Source organism: Pelophylax lessonae (genome assembly GCF_965119305.1).
Source record: "Pelophylax lessonae genome assembly, chromosome: 9".
Taxonomy (NCBI): Eukaryota; Metazoa; Chordata; class Amphibia; order Anura; family Ranidae; genus Pelophylax; species Pelophylax lessonae.
The window spans coordinates 217,503,062-217,520,763 of NC_138776.1; the positions used below are offsets into that span (position 1 = coordinate 217,503,062).

Here is a 17,702-nt window from a genome sequence, read left to right on the forward strand (position 1 = left end):
TGAGAAATGATGAAGTCATAAAAACAGCTACTCACAAGCAAAACAGATGTCATGCACGGAAATATGTCCCCCAGTATGGTGTAGACAGAGCGCTTCCCTCCTCGCATCGGGGATCTCTCCTCTGTGCAGCCGCATCGCCAGTTCCTCTGAGCGGCCATTGTATCTGGCTCTTGCAGAGTGTGTGCGGCGACGGCTGGACCATGCGCAGGCGCACTACACTTAGTCACTGTGAGGCGGTAGGCTTAGCTGGATGTTACGATCCGACAGTGCAGGACAAACAGCCAAGCCGCCGATGCGAGGAGGGAAGCGCTCTGTCTACACCATACCGGGGGATATATTTCCATGCATGACATCTGTTTTGCTTGTGAGTAGCTGTTTTTATGACTTCATCATTTCTCAATAAACGGTGTTACACTAGGGCGGTGTGTGCTCTGTCTTTTTGTTTCCTGTAAAGACAAAGGGACTGAACATTTTGCAGGGTACCAGTTGCTTAGGCTGCATGTTAGCTTTTCCCCCACTGAGAACAGAAAATGTTATGTTTACCATAAACTAATTTCTATCATCCAATTGCTGGTTGGTACAATTATGTTAAAATGCATTTACCCACATTAGGTAATAAAATTAATCACAGTGTTCAACATCTACAGTGTGTTACAAGTATAAAGAAGCAAATAAAAGTTTATCTTCGATATCATAATAAACACCTTTGCTTCACTCTATAGCATAAACTACGATGGGATCCATGATATAATCATCATGTAGCTTAAAATAAAGAGCAAGTACTTCTATGGTAAAGGATGTACTTGGTATCTTACCCAAAATATTTTTCTGGCAAAAGCAGTCTGTACGAGTTTGGATTAGCTTTGCAGTTCTCAGGAAAATATAATTGACAGAGTGTTACCATTTTATACCCAAAATTGTTAAAAAATGCCAGAAGTCATGGGTAAGGTGGGAACCTGTTTGGGCTCAACTGGTATGATTGGAATAGTGTCAGAAACTGTCACCTCGTGCTCACTGTCCTGTTCTTCAAGAATGCCTTCTTCCAGGGGGATAATTTTGATAACTTTTTCCTCAAAGTGAACTTGTTTCTTTTTAGCAGAAGAGTCTATAGAAGTATCTACGCGACCTTGGTCCGTTGTCTTAGATAGTTGACGATCCTTCTTTACTTTGAGTATGCTCCTCATATGGGTTAGTAGAGACTCTCTCTTCTCCCGCAGGGAGCCATTGAATGTGTAAGTTTGTTCTGTGTCTCCAGCTCTTGTCATAGCAATGGCTGTTGTAGAGGGGTCTGTGTAATATTCAGGTTGCAAAACGCCTTCTTTGCTCTTAGTCTTCTTTCGTTTACTCAAGAAAAGATAGGCAAGACCGGTGACAATTAACATGGTTCCTGTGATTAGATATAATTATTTTTAGTTAATGTTTTAGCCTTGATAAGTTATTGGTTTTCTATATTGTACTAACATTTTCTAGGTTAGATCTGCATAGACTACTAGTAGTCATGTGTTTTTACCAGTTTTAAAGGTTAGTTCACCTTTGCAGAATAACTGCTTACACAGTTAAGCCTCACCAGTACATAAAAACAAACTTTGCATTCATGAACAAAATTGAATAATGCATCTGCTATAGTGATAGGCCTTTTTCACCCCTTCCAGTAGCCTGCCTGAAAAACCTCCATGATCACCCATCCTGCCCTATGCTAGGACAATGCCATGACACTTCAGCTGACTCTCCAGCCAATGATACTTAGCCCTCTATGATCATAAGAGCATGTTCTAGAAAAACATACATGGATAAAATGTCCAGCTGCACCAAGCAGCTTTTCTCAGAAGTGAAAGAAAAACTCTGCAACAGATATAAGAAAAACAGAAAAGCGCTCTAATGGCACTTTTCCACTGCAAGTACCGGCTCGGCTCTACTCGGCCCTGCTTGGCCCTGCTTGGCCCGGTTTGCTTTTCCACTCCTGGTACCGCATGGTACGGTGTTGGAATGGTTAGGTACGGTATGGTATGGTTTGCTTTTCCACTAAAAAAGTACTAAAGTTAAGTGGTTGGGATAACAACGGGGTGGGTGGGATTCTCTGACCAATCAGTGGCTAGTAGTGACTGCATGCAAAGGATTGTGGGATATGGTACCGGGTATGGTACCTCTTGGAACCACAATCGAGTAGGTACTGTTTTCGAGAGCCGTACCGTTCGGTTCCATGCAGTGGAAAAGCGCCGCCGTACCGTACCGTACCGAACCGTTCCTACACCATACCATGCGGTACCAGCAGTGGAAAAGCACAAAAGCGAGCCGAACCGTTCGGTTCCATGCAGTGGAAAGCGCCATAAGTGCAGACTGCTTAATTGAGGATATATAAAACAAAATGCAGCAACTTACAGGAAGCCAGATGTAAGAAGGCTGTAGTAACTTTTTTAAGCAAGTGTATGTATCTAAAAGTCTCTAAGAGCTCAGTAATGTGGCCAATGAGTGTATCGCTCATGCTTGATGTTTAAATCCTAGAAACAACAGGCTCTTGTAATGATGGTGTCGAGCATCAATGGCTTAATTATCATAGCAATGTCCTAGCAACAGGGCAGGATGGTGAAATGTCAGCCATAGGAGTTATTGGGCAGGCTTCTTGAGAGGTAAATGGCCTACAGCAATTGCAGGTACATATTAATTGTTGTTGATAGCAGCACAGTTTGTTTTTGTCTACTGGCACCATAGGCAGTGTTTTTGCAAAGGTGGGTTAGCCTTTTAAATTGTTCTACACATCTGTCTCTAGTACAAAATTGTACAGAATTTGCACCAATTGTGTTTAATCCAGAACTCTTTGTCTGTAAAGAACTACACACATGGCTATTTTGGGAATAAAAATATATTAAACCTGTAATGTGCTCAAACATAAAGGACACATTTATCTACAACTCAAATTATATTAATTTACAATATTGATGCAAATTAGAAGCTTGTTTTCGATTAGTTTCAGACCATAATGGTTGCCTCGAGTATAATCCCAGCAAATCGTGCAACTGATATCTGAAACTGCTGCATTGAGTAAACAAAGCACAACATTATAACAGATGTAGCATCTTATAGCTAGTGTACTGTATATAGTTAGCTGTTAGTGTAGGTAAATTTGTTTGGCTGAGAGTCATGCCTGGGTTAAAACTGGGTCAGGGTTGAGTGACTCAGGGAGGCTGGATGACTCATTCAGGCAGCTCTCCCCCTGTTTTCTGGAATCTTGGAGAAGCTTCCAGATGTAGTGTTTGGAGGCTAGGAAGGGCTATTTGGAATATTTATTAGGGTCCCAGCCAATCCCCAGCAAATGGGCTGACAGGGGGCAGGTCACTTCATAAATAGCCATGACTCATGCCAGCAGTTGCAGTGGGGTGGAAGATGGAGATGAAGTGCTAAAGGAGGCTGTCGGTGGCCCTCAAGGGGGGCCCCCCAAGTCTGGGGGGGAGACCTCAGGCCTGGGGCCTGTGGGGACTGTGGAGAAGTTAGCCAGGAGGGCCAGCTGCAGCAAGGCAGGTTGGCAGTGCCTACAGAGGTGGTGCTGGGCTCAGTGACCATGGGAGGAAGTGCTAGAAATGTGTTAGCTGTGTCAGTCCAACGTTCTACAAGTATAGGGGCTGCAAGTCTCTGCCTGTATTGAGCCATTGCTACAAATATTTTTTAGAGTGATACAGCTGGGAGTACTGCAAGCAAGTGAGTGCTGCAGGAAGCAGAGGAGTGTATATAGATGGTATATAAGAAAAAGGTGTCCCTGGAATTTTTCTGAAATCAAGTGGGCATCCCATAATTCTGAATCTCCATCCAAGTTCTAATCCCTCAAATAAAACAAAACAAAAAAAACACTGAATAAGTAAAGAATACTGAGACACATAGAAAAAAACATACATTTACAGACTTTATATATATTTTGAGGCACTGGTTGGCAGAATTGTGAACTGCGTATTTGTTTGACCTTGCTTTCTCACCTTTACATGGTGAGAAACTCCGGAGTTTGTGACTGAAATTGAAGAAATGGAAGAAACTTATTTTCTCAAATCATAATAGTTATAGAACTTTGGATGGGATAAAATTCTCTATCCTAAGTCCAAATTTTACCTGTAATCAGACCTTTGTGTCTGCTGTGCAGAGACATTTTATTTTGTGAGCTGACTGATACCTCATTCTCTCTGTTGAGAGCCTCCTGCTGGGTGAAACGGCTGATTGCTGAACACTACAAAGGTAGAATATTTGCCTGATTGATTGAGGAACCCATTAGGGGGCACCCTGTTAGCCTGGAACTGATATAGGTTTAGTTAGTGGCTCAGACTTGCAGATGTTTTGTTTTATGTAATGGACTGTGCAAAGCTGCCTGCATTGAAACTGTATTGGTTTGCAGCCTTTATTAAAAAAGTTGAGAAAAACATGGTTGGATTGTTTCTGTGTGTCCCTATCTGGTGCATGGTATGTAAAATGCCAATACCAGTTGAACCTGTCCCTCTTACAACTTGGAGGAGGATGCGGACAGCTGCTAAAACAGCTTTTAATTGCAAAAGCTAACCAGGAACAGACTTTTCTGCTACTACAAGAGGTGAATAACTTAACTTCCCAACAGACTGGCCTGAAGACATCCAGACCCCCATAGAGGGACAACAGCAAGTGAACCGGTTTTTGCAAAAGCAGATACAGGTTATATGAGAGAGGTAGAGTATGACTCTATGTTAATGTTGATAATGTTAAAACCTATCTTTGCATCTTGAATATGGAATCAGAATGCAAATGAAAACAATGGGAGCTAAACAATCATTTTCAGTAATAGCTTTTTTCTAAGTTAAAACGTTGTATTGACAAACAATGAAATTATTGTTCAATGTGGAGAGACCATTTTACCGCAGCTCAAAGAGTAACATAAAAAATATGCAATTCCTTTATATTGCATTCCGTAAAAAACATTCCTTTAAAGGAATGGACATGGAGTTACTGAGCATTATGACTCTCGGGGACAGTGTTAGTGACACCATAGTGTGGCATTACATAAATTGCATGTCTATTCATTTACCTAACTTTTGCAAAATTGCATGCCTTACACACAGCAGCAGCAACCCAATATGATTGATTAATACTATCCCAAAATACATTTGTAATATAATATTAATTAATATAAAATTAATTAAAAGAGAAGTATGGGTTTGATTTTTTCCCCTATTTATACTTACCTAGGTGGATACTGTATCTGTCCTCCGACCCCTCTTCACTGAGAACCAAGCAATCGAACACAGCCGATCACTTGGTTTTGGCAGCTCCCGATCAGAAAGCTGTTGACTTGTTAGGCCACGCTACTTTAGCCATTTGCCTACTGGGGCAACTTTTTCATTTTTTTTCACACTTGCTAAAATATAAATTTTTACTAGAATTTACTTTTAACACCACAAAGTATGTTTTCTGAAAAAGACCCTAGAGAATAAATTTGTGGTCGATGCAATGAAATTTTTTTTTTTTTACATTATGCATGACTTTGAAATTATAAAAAACTATGGTACCTAAATTATTTATATATTTTATGTATTTGGTCTCTCCCCACCAAGGAAGATTTAGAAAGATTCGCCACTTAGGTGGAGAAGACCTTGAGACAGGACATTGAAAACCTGCAAGCCGAAAAAACTTAACTTGGGGGTAGAGTGGAACCCCTAGAAACCAGGGTGGATGAGATGGTCCCTACTCTACAGGATTTAAAAGATCGCTGCATGGCACAGGATAAACAGATTGATTCATTACTTGACCAGCTGGAAGACTATAAAACAGAAGTGGCTACCTCCTCAAGGGACATTGTCCCCACTTTACAAGGCATCTTTAAACAAATTTTGGAACGGGACACCCCTGCTCATATTGAGATCGATCGTGCCCATAGGGCCCTGCGAAAACCATCAACTGACCCTGACAAGCCTAGGGACATTATTTGTAAGTTAAACAAATATTCACTAAGGGAGCACATTATGTTCCCTACATGTAATGTTCCTCATGTGGACTTCGATATCGCCAAGCTATCCTTCTAACTGGATATATCCTGTCACACACTAATGCAAGGCAATAAAACCATTTCTTAATACCCTCTGTGCTGCGGATCTCACTTACCATTGGGGCTTTCCGTTTAGCCTTTCCTTCTTTAAGAATGGCAAACAGATCACTCTACGGGATAAGGATGACCTGCCTCATTTTTTTTGCCCAACTTCATCTGCCTTCTAGAAAATAAGAGAAGGTGTGTGGCGCTGCCAATGTACTCTTAATATTCCATACACTTTCCAAAAAGTGTCAAAGTGCAAAACATATAATAAAAACTATTACAGATATGGTGTGTGTCTCCCTAATTGCTGTTGAAATAAGATAACCAAGTGACTCGTGACTGAGTAATAAAACACTTATAAAGTGCCAAGTGCAACAATGCTGTGCTGTGTATATTCTGAGTGATTGAATCAATGAATAAATAATCAATAATGGGTGACCCAATTCAGTGAAAAAGTACACTAGAATATTGTGCCAGGTCCGAAAACAAATGTGACATACCAGACTGGCACTCCTCTCCGGAATATCCCTGTGCCCACTCGTCCTCAATCTTGGCAACCAGTTCATAGACATGGTCAGATTGGCCCCAGATCAAGATCCTCCCACCAAGCTTTACAGTGAGCATCCTCTCCTGGAGATGCCTGAGTGGACTTGCTCTACAGGGGTAATGTGACCTACTGCTCCTTCCTGGGGGGTCTTCTTCTAATCAAGACTTGCTCCTACATATAATAGACTGGTGTCACACACTTTGGGACTGTCCTGCCTATAGTCAGTTGACTTCTGAGTAACCCGGACTCTTGCTCCAAGTGTCCTTCCCTCCCCCCCCCCCCTCTGTCCCTCTATGGTCCTTCCCTACTTAATACCTACCTACCCTCACTTCATGTGTGTTCCCTTCCCCCCCCTCCTCCCTTTGGCATGGGGGTCCAGGTACTGCCCTGGGAGACATCAATGCAAATTAAAAAAAAAAAAAGAGAATTGTTACAGCAGCAGTGATTTTAATGATGCTTAAATAAAAAAAAATAAAATAAAAATTCTTTTAGATATAGTGCCTGGGGGTTCCCCTTAGTCTGCCTGTAAAGTAGATAGAACCTACTGCAGCAAAACTGACATTTCTAATGAAAAAAAAAAATATTATGAAATGACGTTTAATTTGCCGGCAATACAATACGATTGCTGGCAATAGAAAAATGTTTAAAAACATGGCGTGGGGGTCCCCCCCCAATCAATACCAGGCTCTTCATGTATCGTATGGATTTTAGGGGGAACCCCATGCCAAAATTTAAAAAAAAAATGGCGTGGCCCCCCTCCCCCCAAAATCCATATCCGAACATGCAGCTCGGCAGGTCAGGAAAGGGGGGGGGTGAGCTCTGCCCCCTCACCCCAAAGCACCTTGTCTCTATGTTGATGGGGACAAGGGCTTTATTCCCACAACCCTGGCCAGTGGTTGTGGGGGTCTGGGGGCAGGGAGCTTATTGGAATCTGGAAGCCCCCATTAACAAGGGGGTCCCCATATCTCAGCCCCCTCATGTGAATGAGTATGGGGTACATAATACCCCTACATATTCACCAAAAAAGTGTAAAAATAAATAAAAACAGGAGGCAGTTTTTGACAATTCCTTTATTAAAAAAACAAATTAAACAGTGTCCCCCCCCATGTAGATCCATCGTCAATCACGACACCGTTGCTACTGCCGACCCGTCAACTAAGGCAAACCACCAAATGTCTGGCTTGCTTTGACAGTTATTATATAGGTAAGGGTGGGGCCACCTGGTGACCTCACCTGGTGACTTCACCCCTTACCTATAAAAGAACTGTCAGTTGGCAAGCCAGGCATTCGGCGGTTTGCATTAGTTGATAGCGGATTGTTTTTTTTTCATGACGGGGGGAATTTGTTTTTTATTTTTTAATAAAGGAATTGTCAAAAACTGTCTATGTGTTTCTATTACTTTTTGACACTTTTTTGGGTAGGGGCACTATGTACCCCATAATCATTCACATAGGGGAGGGCAGGATCTGGGGGGCTCCCTTGTTAAAAGGGCCTTCAAGATTCCAATAAGCCCCCTGCTTGCAGACCCCCACAGCCACAGCCCAGGCCCTTGCCCTCATCAACAAGCACCCACCCCCCATGTTAAGGGCATGCAGCCTGGTATGGTTCAGGAGGGGGGTAAGTCTTAATGGCTTGGTATGGATTTGGGGGACCCCCGTGCCATTATTTTTTCACTTTTTTATTGCCAGCAATGATTTTGTTTTTTATTTAGCTGTCAGCGGGGAAGCCCATTGACAGCTGATGACTCATAAGTTAAGGACACCGCGGTCGGCTTCCGGCCCCGCTCCTTAACAACCAGCTATACACTGTTCCCTAATTGAGGGCCCAGTCAGGGCTTAAAATGCACTGTGCGGCGCACAGAACGAACACGCACCGAACACCCTTCAAATTCACCAGTTCGCTGAACGAGCGAACAGGCCATTTTCGGGCTGAACTTTTCCTTGACCCAAACTGTTTGCCAAACCCTACCCATTATCTAATTGACTGCTGGAGTGTCTTCCACCCCACCACCAGAGACTATAGCTACTACTCAGCCGCTCATGATGTTTACACACGCATTGATCTGCTGTTAATGGGTTAATCATTTTTAGAGTCAATCTAGCGTCAATAGGCTCCCTTACGCTTTCAAATCAATGTGCCTATTTCCCTTTCCGTGGCACTGTTGTAACTGGACGCTAGACAATGGACATAGTGCCTAAACAAAAACTTACTAGTGTGTTGCTATGGATATTTAGGTGATTTTATAGCACATGTATGCTATGTATCCTATTGCAGCGCCCCAAATGGTTAGGTGGTTTAGGCATTCCAGTCATACGCCAGTATTATGAGGTCATAGCATTGCAGAGAATACTGGATTGGCAACATCATGTTAAGGATAAACTTTGGGTCCCTCTGGAGAAGTTTCTGTCGGGCCGTAGCCTGTCCCAAGCCCCATGGCTTCCCTGCACACATGCTCTCGGAGTCTGTCTTGCCTTCCTCCCTTCATGCACTACATCTTTGCACAATATAAATAGGCAAGGACCGTTTTCATAACCTATCTCTCCTTTAGCATCCCTGGGAGGTTTTCCATGTAATTAGTTGTGGGAATGCTTGTCCTTTTTTAGGTTATGGCTGCCGGAGATGCAATGTGGTAGGTTTATCCAGGAATAAGGGCTTCTCTCACTTGCTGCCCGAGAGAGCAGTATGAGAATGTTCCTACAGACACATGGAGTTTCAGACAGTTTCATCACTTTGTTTATCTTCAGTCCCCTACGATTTGTCCACCATCCACACTGACACAGGTCAAGAAACTTTGTATGGGGAAAGACCCAATACCTCACTCCATTTTGGTGCTATATAAACTGCTTCAATCAGAGGGACCTGTTGAGAAGCCCCTTTATATTCAAGAGTGGGAGAGAGAGGGACAACTTTTCAGAAACCCAACTTGACCCATATCAGCTCTATGGACACTAAGATGCAAGAGAACAGGTCCCTCCCTACTAGGATGTCTAGAATCTACACCAATATATCCAATTTGTGTTGGAGAGACTGTGGCCTTTGTGGTACTTTCCCCCATGTTCGGTGGGAATGCCCTAAGATACGACCCTTTTGGCAGGATGTTCGGACCCACATTAAGTTAATTCTTGATATTGATGTTCCAGACTCTCCCCTGTGCCTCTTTCTGCATGTGCCCTCTATTCCAATTAGTCATTACAGAAAAAGTATTCTGCCACACCTTTTACAGTAAATGCTGCATGCTGCCTCATTCCGATCCACTGACAAAATTACCAGGTTCCCGGTTGGGCTGACTGGATTAAAATAGTTAAAAACTTTAGATTTATAGACTGTGGACATAAAGTGAACACTCTTTTTGAGATAAACGGATAGCACAACAGGAGAAATAGGTAATTTGGGGTCTTGAAACCAAAGAGTATAAACAAAAGAAAAAGCAAAGAGACACCCAGAATGAGGGGTAAATCAGGAAGAGGTCAATGCTAGCCCTGGGACTATAAAGAAATGCATGCCTCAAGATGGGAACACAGATAGACCGGCCACGGAAAGGGGGCTCGAGGGAAACAAAAAACTGGAAGTAATAAGCATGTACGAGAAAAGATATCAGTAGAGTACACCAAATCAGTCACAAATCGACCTGGACATTAAACATAACATCCAATTTAATTGGGGATATCCAGCATGTCTAGTGGGCTGGAAGAATGGATGCTCAGCAAAACTGAGATTCCCAGAGGAATTACGAGATTTCTGTAAAAATTTGGAGTTACCAATGATAGAAATTCCCAGCTGGTTGAATAAAAGGAAAGAAGGCCTATTATCAGACGATAACCAATGGCAACTGGTCCCAAAGAAGAACAAAATGTGAAACTAAAGAGACAACTGATAAAGGACTATTTAGTCTAAGAAAGAGCAGACAAAACCAGAAAGGGAAAGTAGTGAAGGGGAAAGTTATATTGTGAAGGAGAAGGTGGGGATTCCAGAGCACCAAGTGGGCTCGGAGCCACCTTACCCTGAAGGAGGGAGGGATGTTTTTTTAATAGGTTTCTTAGAAAGAGTTCCACCCTAGTTTAGGAGTAGATAGGTAGAGAAGATCTAACTACCTAATGACCAAGAGAAGGTCAAAAGCTCAATTTCTACTAAATAGTAGTATGGGGGGAAGGGAGGTATGTGGTGGTGGGGGTGATGGGAAGGAGAGAAAGGGAGGGTGGGGGAGGGAATGAGGGGAAATTATATTTTGCTACAAGTACTAGAATCTCCCTACCAGTAATATACTCTCTTGTTCTCCAAACCAATCCCCTATACTCTATTCAAAACAAGTATTCAAGGCAGGGGTCTCGATTGGAAAGGAAATTGGATGGAGAGAAAAGATGGAAGAGGGGGTGGGAAGGAGAAGGACAGAGAATAATGACAATAAACATTCTAACTTATAATGTACGAGGATTAAATATTCCAACATAGAGATATAAGGTTCTTAGGGAAATCAAGCAATATTCTGCAAGTTTAATTTTCTTACAGGAGACAAATATATCACACAGTGTAAATATTAGATTGTACTCAAAACACCCGACATGGTTCTATGGAGAATCCACAACTAAACGAGCAAAAGGAGTAGCAATAGGGTTTGCAAAAGAGATAATATTTTCCCTAGAAGAGAGATTAGTAGATCCCGAAGGGTATATGTTTCTAAGGGGAAAATTACAGGAGATGGAGTGTACCCTGGCGAACATATACTGTCTAAATAAAAGGATATTTGTTAAGAAAGTAGTAGGGAAGTTAATGGACTTTAAAAAAGGTATAGTAATATTAGCGGGAGATTACAATTTTTGCATGAATCCACAAATAGATAGTACGTCACATGCATTGGCGAATGATAGCCATCGACTTGGAAGGGTGAAGAAGAAACTATCAAGTCCAGTTGGTGGATGCATGGAGGGTACAACATCAAGGTGTTAGGGACTACACATTTTATGCATGGGACGTACTCCAGATTAGAATTTATTATGGTGAACTATAAATTGCTGGACTCAGTATATGGGAAGCACATAAGGCTTACATAAGGGGAATCTTAATCTCTATTGGAGCCAAAAAAAAGAGGGAAAGGACAACTAATTTGAGAAATATTTGAACTAGAACAAACACATAAAAAAACATCAGATGCAGCAATACAACAGGTCCTAGTATCAAAAAGAGATGAATTAAAAGAGTTAATGGAGCAAGAAACAAGCAAATTATTTAATAGAGTACCTAAAGACAGATATAAACGGGGAAATAAACCCAGAACTCTAAAAAATTAAAATCGATGAATTTTTTTTAGGGAAAATGAAAAAAATGACATGACGAGATGGTATATTTGACATCAAAAATTTCAGAAGTCTTCCAAAATTATTATAGCTCCCTGTACTCGGTAACACAAAAAGGAACACAGGAAGTAGAATTAGAAATAATGAAAAAAATCCAGGAATATATTAAAGAGGCAAACCTACCTAAAGTATCAGTAGAAAAGTTGCAAAAATTAGAAGAGCAAATAAGGAAAGAAGAAATCGAATCAGCATTAAAAAACACAGCAACAGGGAAGAGCCCAGGGTCTGACAGGTTCACGATTCGATATTATAACATTTTTCAAGAACAATTAATTCCCAAATTATGTTCCTGTATAAATAGGTTTATGAGAAGGAAAGGGGTTGAGGAAAGAACCACTGCTGGCTCATGTCATAGTAATACCTAAAGAGGGAAAAGATGCAACCCTGTGTTCGAGCTACAGACCTATAGCACTATTAAATGCAAATATAACATTTTATACAAAAGTATTAGCTACAAGATTAAAGGAGTTGATGCCTGAATGGATCCATGAAGATCAAACAGGATTTATTGTGAGGAGAGAAGGAAAGGATAACTCTGTTTCTAATGCAAAAATCAGGTGGCGACAGACTCACAGCGCTACTCCTGTCAATAGACGCAGAAAAAGCATTTGACAGGGTAGACTGGGGATTTATGATGAGCACAATAGAAGCAATAGGGATGGGCCCAAAGATGAACGGATTAAAATACTATATAATCACCAAACAGCATCAGTAAAGGTATATGGAACTCTGTCTGCACTGTTCACGATGCATAAAGGAACAGGACAGGGATGTCTGCTCTCCTCCCTCTTATTTGTGTTATCGCAGGAGCCACTTCTAGCTACCATATGAAATAACAGCGATATACAGTAGGAGGGGTAAAGGATCGGAGAAGCAGAACATAAAGTAGAGGCATAAATGATGACATATTTTTCTTTATATCCAAAGTGAGAATTACACTACCAAACCTAATAAAAGAAATGAAAAGGTATAGAAATCTTTCTAACCTAAAAATAAATCCTGTAAAATCTGAAGCTTTAAAAATATGTATGAATAAGAAAGAAGAATTCGTTTTACAAAAATAATTTCCATTTAATTAGCCACTTAAGCCCCGGAAGATTTTACCCCCTTCCTGACCAGGGCCTATTTTGCGATTCGGCACTGCGTGATTTTAACGGACAATTGCGCGGTCGTGCAAAGCTGTACCTAAACGAATTTGACGTCCTTTTTTTCCCCACAAACAGAGCTTTCTTTTGGTGGTATTTGATCACCTGTGCAATTTTTACTTTTTGCGCTATAAACAAAAAAAGAGCGTCAACTTTGCAAAAATAACAATATTTTTCACATTTTTTTTATATGAAATTCCCCCAAAAATGTAAAAATCTAAATTTTTTAACATTTTAGGCCAATTTGTTTTATGCTACATATGTTTGAAAAAAAAATCGCAAAAAGCGTATTTTGATTGGTTTGCGCAAAAGTTATTGCGTTTACTAACTAAGGGAAAGATTTTTGTCATTTTTGTTGTTGTTTTTTTAACGTGTAATGGCGGCGATCTGCGATTTTTTTGCGGTACTGCGACATTGCGGCGGACAGATCAGACCCTTGACTGACATTTTTGACACTTTTGGGGTTACCAGTGACATTACTACAGTAATTAGTGCTATACATATGCACTGTTACTGTAAAATTACACTGGCAGTGAAGGCGTTATCTTTTTTTTGAGAGGGAGGGGTTATGTGTGTCCCTAGGGGCATGATTCTAACTGTGATTGGCTGTGGCTTGAGGTGTATGAACAGTGATCAACGGTCCAACATAGTAGAACCGTATGATCACTATTCTTACACAGGGGAGAATGACAGGCGGCTTGTTTACATTAGCCGCCTGCCTTTCTCCTGCTCTAACGGACGATCGCGAGTGACCGGCGGACATCGGGTCCACCGGTCACGCGCGCGCGGGGGTGGGTCCATGACCGCGCGGGAGCGTGCCTCCGGCGGTGCGCGTTTGCTCCCTAGACCCTCACAGGCTAGCGACGTAGCCTGTGAGGGGCTGACTGCCGACGTAAATCGTCGTGCGGCGGACGGCAAGCGGTTAAGGGAATAAAGAACTAAAATATCTTGGGATAAACTTAACACCATCCTTAAAAAATCTATATCAAGCAAATTCAATACCATTCCTGAAATTAAAGTAGAAAGAAAAAAAAAAATAATAACAACGAAACCACTCTCATGGATGGGACAGATTAATATGGTAAAAATGGTGATAGTGCCGAAAATTCTTTACAAATTCCAGATGCCACCAATACACAACTCACAGACTTATTTTAAAACATTAAAAGCAATGATAACAAAGTTTATATGGCAGAATAAGAAACCGAGAATACAGTTCTCAATATTAAGTAAAAATAAATCATCAAGGGGGATTAGTGGCACCCAATTTTAAATTACAATGCCACAGTTTTATCACGATTGGTAGAGTGGTAGAGTGGACGAAGTGATAAATCATGGGTGAAAATGGAAAATACACTGAGTGAGACACAGTTGGGTGATAATATCTGGGTACCACATAAGTATAGAAGGTTAAATGTTAACCACTTAAGCCCCGGAAGATTTTACCCCCTTCCTGACCAGGGCCTATTTTGCGATTCGGCACTGCGTGACTTTAACGGACAATTGCGCGGTCTTGCGACGCTGTACCCAAATGAAATTGGCGTCCTTTTTTTCCCACAAACAGAGCTTTCTTTTGGTGGTATTTGATCACCTGTGCAATTTTTACTATTTGCGCTATAAACAAAAAAATAGCAACAATGTTGAAAAAATAACAATTTTTTTATATGAAATTTCCCCAAAAAATTTAAAAATTGTTTAACATTTTAGGCCAATATGTTTTCTGCTACATATGTTTGGTAAAAAAATCGCAATAAGCGTATTTTGATTGGTTTGCGCAAAAGTTATTGCGTTTACTAACTAAGGGAAAGATTTATGCCATTTTTGGTGTTTTTTTTTAATGAGTAATGGCGGCGATCTGCGATTTTTTTTTGCGGGACTGCGACATTGCGGTAGACAGATCGGACCCTTGACTGACATTTTTTACACTTTTGGGGGTACCAGTGACATTACTACAGTAATCAGTGCTATACATATGCACTGTTACTGTAAAAATGACACTGGCAGGGAAGGGGTTAACGTTATTGGTGATGCAGGGGTTAAGTGTGTCCCTAAGGGCGTGCTTCTAACTGTAAAGGGGCATGGCTAGTGATGTAACCACAGAGACATACGATCCTACATAGCAGGATCGTATGATCTCTGCAGTTAGATCAGGGAGAATGACAGGCGGCTTTGTTTACATAAGCCGCCTGCCTTTTTCCCTCTCCACGGGGAGATCGCGAGTGACCAGCGGGTCACGTGCGCGGACTTGTTAGGGAACGAGCCTCCGGTGGCGCGCGCTCACCCCCTAGAGGTTCTCAGGCTAGCGACGTGGTACTACGTCACTTTGCCTGTATGGGGCTGGCCGCCGCAGTAAATAGTCGTGCTGGGGTCGGCAAGTGGTTAATACACACAAATTTAAAACCAAAAATGTGTTTAGGGTATGGGATTTAATTTATAGACAAAATGGGATTATAATTCACCAATTATTTCACTCACAGGGAAAAAATATTTTTTACCAGGAAACGAAGCACAATTTGGTGATTGGACAGTAGATTAAAAAAAGCACAAATTTTGGAAGAAAAAAAAAAAGCACAAATAAAGGATATAATGAAAAACGGAAAGTTATGCTCATATCAAAAATTGACACACAGAAGGGAACTAGTGATTTTGAATGAATGGCGATATTTTCAGCTAAGGCACCTTATAACAACATTACCTCAGCCCATTAGGTCAGAAGAGGAATTGCTTCCATTTGAACGACTGTGTAACTCGCAGACTAATTCAAAACAAAGTATTTCTCAGATTTATAAAATACTTACGGAGATAGCAGAGCCAAGAATACTGCCATTCATTGAAAGGTAGGAAAAAGATTTGGGATCACAGCTGGAGGAACAACAATTAAGTAAAGTCTTGAAAGCTGTCCATAATTCGGCGGTAGATATAAACTCAGGAGAAATGAGAAATTAATTATAAATTTTTGGCCAGGTGGTATATAACGCCCATGAAAGCACACAAATATCAACCGTAAAAATTTCTATTGTGCTGGAGGGGGTGTGATCTGAAAGGCACAATGGCGCATATATGGTAGGAGTATCCAAAGATACGGGAGTACTGGCAGAGAGTACAGCAGTATATAAAGAAGATCATGGACATAGAGATTGTTGACAATCCATGGGTATGTCTATTTCATAATACAAACCGTTCAATAAGACAAAACAAAAATACAGTAGTGCCCCATTTGATAAAAGCAGTAAAGGGGGTAATACCAAAAAAAAGGCTAAAGCCAGAAAGCCCCATGATAAAAGAGTGGTTTAAAAGATTTGAATATGTATATGAAATTGAATATTTGAGTAGCTGTGAAGACAATCAATATAGGAGGTTTAACACCATCTGGGAAAAATGGAAGAAATTCAAAAGAACGAGGAAATTTAGAGAGGTGATGAAAGTATAGAAAGTAGTAGAAGAGAAGAGTAAGGGGTAAAACAATATTGGTTGGGAGTGTGGGGGGGGGGGGGGGTGAGGGGACGCTTGTATACAAGAAGAAATTGAATTTAAATGTGTTATTAACCTTTTTTTGTAAATGAAAAAATAAATACAAGAAAAAGTAAAAAAAATAGCATTATGGAGGCGGTGGAGTGAATGACCAAGTGCAAGGATCGTTATAGCAAATTTTACACAGTGTGGGCTACTTGGATACATCATCGTCTGGGGACCCTGGATCACCATAGCTCCCTGTTACAGTGCTCCCAATTTGGGAAAGGTGATGGTCTAGTGGCTGCCTAAGACCCTATAGCATGCTCTTTTGCTGTATACTTGACTCTCTGCAACAGTTATGCAATACTTGTCCTGGTGTATTTGTTACCATATGCTCAGACCAGGTCTGCTTTTTTACAGCCTTCATGTAATGTCCCCAAGTTGAAAGACCAGCTGTCAGTTCCTTTATATTTTGGTTTACTTGTCTACTGAGGTTATTATGTTCTGGGAATAATAGCAAGTCCAGATATGCAAGGGAGGCAGTGGGAAAAGGAACTGGGAATCGTGAGGGAAAAATCAAGCATATCTGGGCAAAGGGGGATTTAATTGTGCCTAACAAACACTATATGCAGCAAAAAATATATAAAAATATCAAAATGTATTTAAACATAGAGAATATAACAAAACGCTTTAAACAGTAGGGATAATCACAATCATTATACATAGTTTGGTACATATCTCCAAAGATGGAGGTGTGTGTAAAGATTCACTGCTGGATCAACGCGTTTCGCTGCGGGCGCTTCATCAGGATCCAACAATTGTACTATAAGTATATACAGTAGTATCATATCTAAGATAAACAGCAACACGTATATTAGAAAAGACAATATGCATATATTACAGTCTTCAAGTCATGCATTAGGATGTTACTACTCATTTATAAAACAAATTAAAATTTCATTTTAACGGGTTTGAAGAAGGTCCAAGAATGGACTGTTTAACGAGAACAAGCAAGAATTCCCGCCTATAACAGACGTCACACGTCTCGGCAGAGGAGGCGGGACTTCCAATGACTGCGCTCGCTTGTTCTCCCTTCTCCTCGGCCCGGCCTGCCCCCTTCTGCTCTTATGACAGCTCCTCCTTCCTTCTCCTCGGCCTGGCCCGCCCCT

The 17,702-nt window shown here is 41.1% G+C and overlaps 1 protein-coding gene across 1 annotated transcript in view; it reads right to left on the reverse strand.

The window, feature by feature from the left end:
• Nucleotides 1-745: 745 nt before the first annotated feature.
• The window catches only part of TMEM72 (transmembrane protein 72), a 121,226-nt gene continuing 104,269 nt past the window's right edge, over nucleotides 746-17,702 (reverse strand). The window contains exon 5 of the mRNA XM_082268430.1: nucleotides 746-1,387. Coding sequence (XP_082124556.1) covers nucleotides 921-1,387 — 467 coding nt within the window. The 3' untranslated portion in view covers nucleotides 746-920. The remainder of the gene's footprint in view (nucleotides 1,388-17,702) is intronic.